The sequence below is a fragment of the Entelurus aequoreus genome, linkage group LG25, assembly GCF_033978785.1.
Source record: "Entelurus aequoreus isolate RoL-2023_Sb linkage group LG25, RoL_Eaeq_v1.1, whole genome shotgun sequence".
NCBI classification, from domain to species: domain Eukaryota; kingdom Metazoa; phylum Chordata; class Actinopteri; order Syngnathiformes; family Syngnathidae; genus Entelurus; species Entelurus aequoreus.
In genome coordinates, this window is record NC_084755.1 from 20,730,881 (window position 1) to 20,742,915 (window position 12,035).

The 12,035-nt window shown below is 38.4% G+C and overlaps 2 protein-coding genes across 8 annotated transcripts in view; both read right to left on the reverse strand.

Moving 5' to 3' along the window:
- Positions 1-1,516, reverse strand: part of LOC133642970 (carbohydrate sulfotransferase 12-like) — a 15,227-nt gene extending 13,711 nt beyond the window's left edge. The window contains exon 1 of the mRNA XM_062037393.1: positions 1,275-1,516. The gene's annotated coding sequence lies outside the window, so the exon portion shown is untranslated. The remainder of the gene's footprint in view (positions 1-1,274) is intronic.
- A 1,737-nt stretch (positions 1,517-3,253) lies between these two features.
- The window catches only part of card11 (caspase recruitment domain family, member 11), a 104,834-nt gene continuing 96,052 nt past the window's right edge, over positions 3,254-12,035 (reverse strand). For all 7 annotated transcript variants that reach the window (XM_062036616.1, XM_062036614.1, XM_062036615.1 and 4 more), the window contains 4 exons: positions 6,136-6,324; positions 5,818-5,939; positions 5,613-5,728; positions 3,254-3,588 (listed from right to left, as the gene is read on the reverse strand). In XM_062036616.1, the coding sequence (XP_061892600.1) occupies positions 3,384-3,588; positions 5,613-5,728; positions 5,818-5,939; positions 6,136-6,324 (632 nt within the window). In that variant the 3' untranslated portion in view covers positions 3,254-3,383. The remainder of the gene's footprint in view (positions 3,589-5,612; positions 5,729-5,817; positions 5,940-6,135; positions 6,325-12,035) is intronic.

Consider the following 12,035-nt stretch of genomic DNA (forward strand, 5'->3'; position numbering starts at 1 on the left):
TGAGGATATATTTCTCCTCTTTTGTTGAGAATAATTGTTGTACATTCTTGGGTAGCAGGTTATAGTTTGCTTTATACATAATTTTAGCTGTTTGCAAATGCACCAAATCGTTGAAATTCAATAATTGTGATTTAATAAATAAAGGGTTTGTATGTTCTCTATATCCAACATTATGTATTATTCTAAGTGATCTTTTTTGTGACACAGTTAGTGAATGAAGTGCACATTTGTAGTTATTTCCCTATATTTCTACACAATAACTCAGATATGGTAACACTAGCGAGCAGTAAAGAATACGAAGTGATTTTTGGCCTACAACATGTTTTGCTTTATTCATTATTGATTTGTTTCTTGCTACTTTGTTGTATATTTTTTACATGAGATTACCAATTCATTTTATCATCTATTATTACACCCAAAAATGCGTTTTCTTTGACCCTTTCAATATCTACTCTGTCTATCTGTATGTGTTTGACTTTCTCTTCAACTGTTACCAAATAGCATTATTTTAGGTTTACTGAGATTCAAAGATAGTCTGTTTTTGTCAAACCATCTTAAAAACAATCTAAATAAAATGTGTGAAGGATCTGCAACTATACATGATCAATGCAATATTTTTGTGTGACAATCACATGAGTTAACTTGTTAATTATGACAGGTGTAATTAATAAGTGGATAAAATAGCATGACCTATTTTTGGTAGAGGCCTGCTCCACTATGATGCCAGGTAGTGTTTCCAGATGTGATAATCTAAAGTTATGTACCAGAAGCTTGAAATAAAATACAATTTCAGGGGAACCGTCAAACAAGGCAAAACTAAACCAAAGGCTATACAGTAAAGACGCACGTGTTTTTAATTTGCAAAATACCTCATTAAAAGAGCTGAGGCCATCCAGTATGATAAGAAATGGAGGGACATCCTCATGAAAGCTCTTCCCCTGCGTTCCATGAAAATACTTTATCGTAGGTTTTATAAATATAATGCAAACTAATTCATTCAACGAGGCTTAAACATATCCGTTAAGCATACATATAGTTTATGTGAAACAATTATTCCTTATTTGTTTAAATTTCAGAAAGGCAGATTCGCCAAATGATATGTTGAAACTTTTTTTTTTAAGGAATATAAACTAACTTCGATTTAATTTATTGTCAACATTTATTTTGATGTTTTTTCATAACACATTTTTAAAATATTAGCCCTGAAATATTTGTATAATGTTCCAATCCCAATCCCAGTACATTTGCTAGCCATACAAACATACACCGCTTACTTTTTTCCCTTCGTCTCTTGTCCACGATTTCTCCCCATTTAAAGAAGAGGCATCATCCATTTTGTCGTTCTCATTCCTCTGCTCGGCGACAAAGCTTTAAGGTGTTCTTTCAGGGGAAATATTGCATTTAAGTATGATAATACCGTAGATGTCGCGACACTGGCCGGTCCGCTTGTGATGCCAGCGGGTCTTCGCCTCTTGTTTCCCCCCTCACCCCCTCCTCCGATATGGAGCGAGAGTTCAGCACATATCGCGAGATTTTACATTTCTGGGTCAACCGAGATGATCTGGGTGCCCAAAATAACCTGCTTTTACTTGAAAAGACAAGTAGGCCTCGAAAACGGGAAATACAAAAATGTAGCTGTATAATTGGCTCCCCAAACATCAAGGTTGTAATCTATTCATTATTCATTACTGAGAAATGAGCTAAATCATTCTGCAAACAGACATACATTCTCTCTCCCAAGCTAAATTGGGTCCCTAAGCAGAATTTTATTTTGAAAGCCCCACCCGCCCATTACAACATTTTTTTCACAGTTGTATTTATGTCGAATTAAAGCATAAAAAAATGTATATGATTGCTGATTTCAACATTTTGTTTTTTTCAAATTTTTGCTGGTGTTTTGTTTTTTGCTTTTTGTAATGTGGCTAGGGCCAATGACAAATGAGTCATGGGCCTGCACAGATGGCCCCTGTTAATGGCCACTATAGTCTTAGTACCGTAGTACATTGTAGATTGTCACTGAAGGCATCAAAACTATGACACCTGTGAAGTGAAAACCATTTCCGGTGACTACCTCTTGAAGCTCATCGAGAGAATGCCAAGAGTGTGCAAAGCAGTAACTAGAGCAGAGGGTGTTTTGTTTTGAAGAAACTAGAATATAAAATATGTTTTCAGTTATTTCACCTTTTTTGTTAAGTACATAATTCCACATGTGTTCATTCATAGTTTTGATGCCTTCAGTGACAATCTACAATGTAAAAATAGTCATGAACATAAAGAAAAAGCATTGAATGAGAAGGTGTGTCCAAACTTAATGTATTGGCAAAAAAGGTATTATCAGTTTTTATTTTAAATACAACGTCCCTAGTAAGTGTACAGACTGCGTTTCAATATACTATAAAAATGGGACCCATTACCTGCCTGCTTGACACTCAGCATCAAGGGTTGGAATTGGGGGTTAAATCACCAAAATGATTCCCGAGCACGGCCACCGCTGTTGCTCACTGCTCCCCTCACCTTCCAGGGGTTGGAACAAGGCGATGGGTCAAATGCAGAGGATAATTTCACCACCTAGTGTGTGTGTGTGTGTGTGACTATCAGTGGTACTTAAACTTACATTCATTCTTATTTACATATTATTTCATTTGTGGATTCTGCAATTAGGCGCCCCCTCCAACAGATGGGGGCGCCTAATTGCAGAATCCACAAATAAAATAATATGTAATATTAATTAATACATCATTAAGTTCCCCCAACAAAGAAACAAGATGGCATTTCTGAGGGCGTGAAGGAAGATGATATGAACACACTTCCAACATGGGCATTGCATCCCTCAGTAGAACCCTGCAGTCTCCAGAATCGTCCAAGCCTGTCTTCTGCAGCAACTCCTGAGTAGAACCAGATCCAGTCCTTCTGGAGGAGTGGGGTCCCAAAACTCGTGGGTTGAGATAAGTCTGACTAGTCTGAACTACACAACCTCTGGTATGAGTTCAGCCTCCTTCCCTACAAGGGAGGTAAAGATTTATGTCCTAAAAACCAGGATATTCCTAATCAGTTTCTGGCTTTTCACCTTGGGAGATAGCTCCTAAACTCCTGCACCACAATAGCAGGTGTAAACCAAACGTTAGATGGAAAAAATACAACACATTGTAACAATTTTAACTTGTACTAATCAGAATGGCCACTAGAGAGCAGCATAAACACTATTTCCAAATTAATGTTTATTTGTTCAGGACAATAAAACATCTCAATGTACAAAACATATAATGTATTTATTATTTGAGCATTATATACATGGCATATACATATATATTTCTAATGAACTGTGGTTCAATTACATGTTTATTTGTAATGTACTGTCCAGAGTAAACAGGGTAAAAGTGTGTCTACAGGAGGTCCTGCTCCACCCAGACTGTCTTGTTCTGCTCCTTAAATATTTGCTCCTTGACAACCCTGATGAGGTCGTCCGTTCCCGTCCAGGTGTCCGGCTCCAGGCTGGCATAGAGGCAGGGAATGCCCTCCAGCTCCTTCTCTTTTGCCCTGCACGACCTCAGAAACTCATCCTCTGATTCCACCCGCAGCGGCAACTTCCTGTGTGGACAGGAAACAGGAAGGAAACAACTCTGTTGTGGTGAGCCTAAAGCACATGAATGTTTTATTGTACTCTAGGACTCCTTTTATTGCAAATGCATACCCCAAATTTCACCATTGCATTAACAGTATCAAAATAAACACATAAGGCTTACTCTATGCCAGGGGGGGGGGGGGGGGGGGGGGGTCACATTTCCAGAAAGCTAAGGACCGCTCCCTTCACTAATAGTCTTGTATATTCCAGAGTACAAGATCATCTCAATGACAGCACTCCAGTGTTTTTAAGAATCTGCTTCAAAAATGTGAGTCACACAAGTTTTTTGAACTGAACTCGTGGGCCGGCAGTTGAAAAAGAGAGGACCTCAAATGGAACTTTGAGGAACACAGCAGGTATACTACAGAAGTTGAAACAATGACTACTGACTAAAAAGCTACAGAAACACCCTAGGTAAATAAATTAGGTGGGCAATTGCCAAACAGGAGAGGACTTAAAGGGATTCCCTGAGGAACACCTCAGTTCTGTAAATCACAAGTTTGGACACCAGTGTTCTATGTTTGCTAGCGAGGTTAAAATGTCAATGCAAGGATCTGGTAATGTGTTTACAGTGGTCTACCTTCCTCTATACTAGGGGTTATTAACCTTTTTGACATAGGGGCCCAACCTTTCCACTACAGAGGGGCCCGGAGCCCACTGGAATACTACCACTAAATTATTCATCTTACTCTTGATTTCAAATGTATTCAGTAAATATACTGTATCTAACCTACTTATAACAGTTTACAACCTTGTCAAATGATTCGAAAGCATGTGTTAATCACAAAGATTATTTATTGAACACATAAACCTTAGGCTTAGGTCAGGCTGATGAAAAAAAGTACTAACCAAATATACTGCGTTAGAAGGGATACATTTACATACAATTATGTTGTGCTAAAATAAACAAAATTAATAATGAATATGTTTCTTAACCTAACTGTCAATAGAATTAAAGCGAAAATAAAAATACAACTTTACCCATTTAGTCATATTTTTTGCGCTTTAGAAACTTCTCTAAGACTTTACTCTAGACTTCTTCTGTTTGTTATAGATTGTCATTACTGCCACAAGTGGTGGAAAAGTGTTTTGCAACAAAGTACCTCTGCGGACCAAAACTGAGAAATAGATATTTTTTGGCGGCGCTCTAGGGGGCGCTCAAGGCCCAACAATCCCTATGCTCTAACCAACAGGAGCACTTTATTTAGGAATTTAATGCAAAAATGTTTGTCTCCTAGGTTTTGAACTGAACTTGGAGGTTGGTATGGTTTCATTACCAGGCCAGGTTTGGCCCCCAGTTGAGTTGTGCCATAATCGGAGATGGGGGGATAAGACCTATGTCTTTTGCCAGGGACAGAAAATAGATGCTATTGACACATCCAGAGATATGTTTTGGAAAATAATTTCTACAATAAAAATAATAGAATAACTTTAATATACTGTACATATACAGTACAGGCCAAAAGTTTGGACACACCTTCTCATTTCAATGCGTTTTCTTTATTTTCATGACTATTTACATTGTAGATTGTCACATCAAAACTATGACACCTGTGAAGTGAAAACCATTTCAGGTGACTACCTCTTGAAGCTCATCTGGAGAATGCCAAGGGTGTGCAAAACAGTAACCAGAGCAAAGGGTGGCTATTTTAAAGAAACTAGAATATAAAACACGTTTTCAATTATTTTACCTTTTTCTGTTAAGTACATAACTCCACATGTGTTCATTCATAGTTTTAATGCCTTCAGTGACAATCTACAATGTAAATAGTCATGAAAATGAACGCAATGAAAACCCATTGAATGAGAAGGTGTGTCCAATCTTTTGGCCTTTACTGTATATATTTTTTAAAGTTGCTATGCTATGAGAAAAATATAAAGCAATATTATAAAAAACATAAAAAACTATTCTTGGAACATCAAAAAAAATTCTCATTAGGTTATGACTTAATTCCAGTCATATAAACCTAAAGAAAAAAAAGTTACCTACCGCAGCTTCTTGACATTTTTTTCACAAATCTTCACATTGATGATGATTGGGTACATTTCTCTCCTCAAAAGGTTGTTGACACAGCTAAGTTCTGCCTCCAGCAGACAGTGTTTGCCCTAGCAACAAGAAGGGGGGACGTGGATGCTTTAAACTGACAGTGATAATGACAGATATTTCTTTAGCAGATTGTTGTTTTTGTAAAGACCTTTGCGGCGATGGCTTCTATGTTCTCCCTGGTGATGCACTCAAAGGAGGCACGATTTTCTTTGAAGTAAGCCAAGGAATCCACGCTCTGTTTCTGATTAAACTCCTCTTTGGACAAAATGTCTGCGACAAAGAGAAATGGTTGAGCACATGCAAAATGAGAAGACATTTGACCCCAGCAGGAGGAACAGAAAGTTGTATGGTTTCTATCTTGAGACATCTGTTCTGCAGTACATGTCACAAGAAAATGTGTCAGTCCATTAGTGTCAAAAATAATAAATCCTGTATTTTCACATCATAGTTTTTATTCCAGACTGACCTGGTTTGCAGATGCAGAAGTCCATGGCGCCCCCCATGTTGACTAATTTCTGCGAAAGTGTTTTGGCTAAGGCAGTGGGGGTGAAGAGGACTGGTCTTCTCCCTTGACTCCGTTGTGGGGTCACGTGACTGTAAGGGGTCAGGTTCAAACTTCTGCTCATGTCCCCATCTGGATCGGTGGTGTCTAATTCTGGGCGAGACATGAGACGTTCCATCAGGGGTCTCTACTTAACTTCATACTTTAGTTTAACTGTGGTTAATATATTGTAGAATTTCAGAATCCAACCAAAGAACACTGACTACGACAACACATTGAGCAACACAAATAACAACTTCCTATAAGCAAGCAGAAGTGTCTCTGATTATGTCCTGGGGATTTCAATAGTGTCCAAATATTAAAATATTTACATTCAACTCTTCACCCGTAATACCTTAAAGGGGAACTGCACTTTTTTTGAGGAATTGTTCCTATTATTCACAATCACTATGTAACACAATAACACATATGTTTTTCTTTTTTATGCATTCTAAGTCGTAAAAAAGCAGTAGCAAAAGCCAGCTAACAATGGTGCTAATGGGATGCAATCTATTCCGCCTATAAAGTGCGCTAAAAAACCTCCATCATCGTTTTATATACATGCTGTAAGTATATATGTAATAATTTATGAATTTTGCTCATTGTAAGCATACAGCGAGGTATTCATTTCACAGGCGCATCACGACATACGCTATTTCCTTCAGCCACACTACTAATCATGGCAGACGTCATGAGAGACAACAAGGACTACTTTGGGACAGATGATGATCCAGAACCTTATATTTTGAGCCTGAATATACGGAGGATGAGCTACAAGTTTTAGAAGTTGAGTGAAAAGGATATCGAGCAAGTACTGTAGCACAATTGCTCAGTGCTAAACAATAAGTACAAACTTTGAACATGATAACTTACTGTACAATGTCTGCTCTTACTGGGATGTTCATAGCTTCCCGTTTAGATAAAAAATTAATCATAATCCTCATGCAGGTAAAAACAAAACAAAAATTTGGTCACAAACAAGCGTCTTTTCGTGTCTCTCGATTTCTGGGTATAAGTTGAAAGTCAAAGTTGACCAACTTCTCATTTTATGACAACAACCTTCTGTTATCCAGGTAAGAGGCATGATTTATAATCTAGAACAGGGGTCACCAACGCGGTGCCCGCGGGCACCAGGTCAACCGTAAGGACCAGATGAGTCGCCCGCTGGCCTGTTCTAAAAATCGTATTTATTTATTTATTTTTTAAAATTTCAATCAACATAGAAAAAAACATAATATACACTTTCAATCAGTGCATCAACCCAAACAACAACCCCCCCCCCCCCCATTCACACTCATCCACACCCACTCACACAAAAGGGGTTATTTCTTTCTGCTACTAATATTCTGGTTCCCACAACATAGACAACACATCTGCAAGGGACACAGTCCCTGAAGCACACATGATTGTATAGGCTGCTGGTCCACTAACATTTTCATTAATTACTATTTTTTATGTAATTATTTTTATATTGTTTTACTTTGTTTTTTATCCAAGAAAATGTTTTTATTTATTTATCTTATTTTATTTTATTTTTTAAAAAAGGACCTTATCTTCAACAGACCAGGTTGTCAATGAAATTAGATTTGTTTAAAGGGGTTTTTAAACCAGGCCCAGTCCAGATAATGTCCAAGTCGGACTCAGCAACACACACCTTCATTCATGTACACAGAAAAAAATTAGGGAACACAACAGATTGCATATAATTTATAAACAAAATTAAATTTTCAAAATAAGCATTTATGTACAGTCCAGATTATGTCCAGGTCACTCAAATTAGGGAACACAACAACAGATGTCATATAATCTATAAACATAATTATACTTTCAAAATAAGCCTTTGAGGACTTCCCATCTTTTTTTTATGTTTTTTGGCATCATTATCGTTTTCAACCATGTAACTTTCTAAAGTTAAAAAATACTGAATAAATGTTTTAAAGAAAGTAATACTAAGTGAATATCTGTTTTTGGCCTTAAAAATAAACCTTTTACCGAGTACTATTAAATTGACTAAATCATGATTGTCAATGAATATAAATAAAATAACAGAAATATAAAAATAACAGAAACCACATCAAGCTTCATAAACAAACCAATCCTTAAACCCATTTTTTCAACTTCCACCCAAAACGAAGACACAATATGACAATACCAAAACAAATGCAGGGTGGATTCAGACTCCTGACAACAAAATCGGCAATCATCTGACGCTGTCATATTCCATAATTTTAACATTTTCTCCGTGGGTAAGAAGTTATAAATAATTTTAATTTGAAAATAACGATTTTGCACATCGATAGTAGTTTTATAGATTAGTTTGAATATGGCATCCCACGGCAACGGGCAGTCAAAAAAGTCCTCCCATTTTCCATATGTGTTGTATGGGGCAGCCTTCAAATATTTCTTTATTAAATAAGAATTATATAGTTTATTTATTTTAGTTCCTTTTTGCCAACTAGAATTTTTTATTAGAGGTTTACAAACTAATAATTTTGTAGTTCCATAATTAATTATTTGTTTCCATCTTTTCCCAATTACTCCAGTTAGTTGATTAAATGAAAAGCTTGAGCAAGCATCACCATACATAGTTGTAAATTCATCATACTTTTACCATTCTCATTGATAATATCATTGACAAAAATTATTCCTCTTTCAAACATATTTTTCCAAAAGAAAGGCTTTCCATCTATTACAATATTAGAGTTCATCCATATTATCTGCTGCAAAATATCGTCTCTTTTTTCTGGCACATAAAATTGAAAACACCACCATGAGTGGATTGTATCCTTTATGAACCCCGCCATGTTTCCCAGCAGACTCTCTACATAAGAAAAATGGGAGGGGATCACTTGTAAAAAAGGATACAATTTATTTTGATACAGTACATGTTTTTTGTCCAACAGGACACTTGTGTACCACTCAGTGTTTAAATACATCTTTGGAACAATTGATACTTTTAAAGACAGACACATAGCTTCAAGGTTGAGAAGTTTCAGGACCCCATATTCATACTCGTTGTACAAAACCTTTCTTTTAATCTTTTCTGGTTTGCCGTCCCAGACAAAATCGAAGACCCTCCGCTCATAAATCTTAAAAAAGTTTTGTGATGGAGCTGGTAATGACAAAAACAAATAAATAAATTGAGGAATAATTAACGAGTTGACAATAGATATTTTACCATACAACGTTAAGGATTTCCCTTTCCATAATTGCATAATTTTGTCCAGCTTTCTTAGTCGATTATCATAATTTACTGAGCCTAGATCTTCCAGATTATCTGGGACAACAACACCAAGTATGTTAACTGGTCCATCTGTCCACAAAACAGGCACTTTGCATTCCATTCGAAAGGACGTTCCCTTTAGATTTCCGATCCAAGTCCTTTGAGCGCTTGGTCCTGCCCCACCTCAAGGACATCACCGCCCCCCTCCTGGACCCACTGCAGTTCGCCTACAGAGCCAACAGGTCTGTGGATGATGCAGTGAACCTGGCCCTCCACTTCATCCTGGAGCATCTGGACTCCCCAGGAACCTACGCTAGGATCCTGTTTGTGGACTTCAGCTCTGCCTTCAACACCATCCACCCTGGACTGCTACGAGACAAGCTCTACCAGCTCAGCGTGCCCAACTCCCTCTGCAGTTGGATTAATGACTTCCTGACAGACCGAAGACAGCACGTACGGCTGGGGAAGATTGTCTCGGACAGTCGAACCACAAACACTGGTACTCCTCAGGGCTGTGTACTCTCCCCCTGGCTCTTCTCCCTGTATACAAACTGCTGCACCTCCAGTCACCAATCCGTAAAACTGCTCAAGTTTGCGGATGACACCACCCTCATCGGGCTCATCTCGAATGGCAATGAGTCCGCCTACAGGAGAGAGGTGGACCGGCTGGCGTCCTGGTGCAGCCTCAACAACCTGGAGCTGAACGCCCAGAAAACAGTGGAGATGATCATGGACTTCAGGAAAGTCACAGCCCCACCATCCCCCCTCACCCTGATTGACTCTCCCACCCCCGTCCCCATTGTGGACTCCTTCCGTTTCTTGGGCACCACCATCACCCAGGACCTCAAGTGGGAGCCGACCATCAGCTCCCTCATCAAGAAGGCCCAGCAGAGGATGTACTTCCTGCGGCAGCTGAGGAAACTTAAGGTGCCGACAGAGATGCTGGTGCAGTTTTACTCAGCCATCATAGAGTCCATCCTGACCTCCTCCATCACAGTGTGGTTCCCCGGCACCACAGTCCAGTATAAGAATAGACTGCAGCGCATCGTACGTGCTGCTGAGAAGGTGATTGGCTGCAAGCTCCCATCCCTCCAGGACTTGTTCTCCTCCAGGACCAGGAGGCGTGTGGGTCGGATCACAGCTGACTCTTCTCACACTGGACACACGCTATTCTCCCCTCTCCCCTCAGGCAGGAGACTACGCTCCATCCAGACCCACACCTCCCGCCACCTGAACAGTTTTTTCCCCTCGGCCATCAGGCAAATGAACAATAACTCCTAACAGCAGCTCCATGAATTCCTTGAATCCCTTCTAAGTCTATCTGATAGCTCAGTCACAGCTCTTTTTTATACCAAATATGTGTTATATGTGTTTTATGTCGCACGTTTGCACCAAGAAAAATTCCTAGTTTGTGAACCCGTTCTCAAACAATGGCAATAAAACGATTCTGATTCTGATTCTGATTAACATTTGACATTTATCATAATTAAGCTTAAGGCCAGATTGCTGTGAAAATATGTCCAAAAGATTAAGAAGGTTCCGCAAACAATGAGGAAAAATCTTATCTTTGTGAATCAGCCTTTTCTGACATGAACTTAATCAAGAACAAACACAGAACACATCTGCAAGACTCACTCAGACTTGCAGTGTCAAGTTACACACCAGAGTACAACACACTAGTTAACAGCATGCAATGCCAGTCTTCCCACTAACTGACAAAGAAACAGATAACAGATTTGGTGTCCAGTTCAAAGTGTGACATTATTTATTTAAAAATTTGAGGGTTGACTTTTGTATTTTACATGAGTTATTATTTGTACAAACATGGTGCAAAGTAATTCATGATTTGTTAACATTTTTTAGTGGCTAGCTAGTTAAAATGGGATATTGTGATTTCACAAGACTGTCTTAGAAGTGATCATTTGAAAATGTTCAATTTGAAAAATGTGCACTTAGAGAAAATATAAAAATAAAGTGTTGCATATTGATATTTATCTGTTTCTATATATATTTATTGTGAGAAATCATTATGATGATCAGTGTTTCCACAAAGATAAATATAATTAATTATTAATAATAACATAGAGTAAAAGGTAAATTGAGCAAATTGGCTATTTCTGGCAATTTATTTAAGTGTGTATCAAACTGGTAGCCCTTCGCATTAATCAGTACCCAAGAAGTAGCTCTTGGTTTCAAAAAGGTTGGTGACCCCTGATCTAGAATGACCTTTTACCAACTCAGAGGCGATGCAGCAGCTCACCGGCTCAGTATGGCATTAGCTGCACAAGCTAGTTAGCTCTCTGTGATCAATTCCCAAAATCCCTCAACGATAGTGCTTCTAGTGGTTAGAGTGTCAAAAATGATTCCCGGGCGCGGCTACGCTGCTGCCCACTGCTCCCCTCACCTCCCAGGGGGTGATCAAGGGGATGGGTCAAATGCAGAGGACAAATTTCACCACACCTAGTGTGTGTGTGACAATCATTGGTACTTTAACTTTAACTTTAACTTTATAATACCAATACCGCTAATAGTTGGGCAATATTCAGGTCAAAAAATATAAATGTGGTATTGTTGCCGTTTTTTGGATGTTTTTTATATTTTA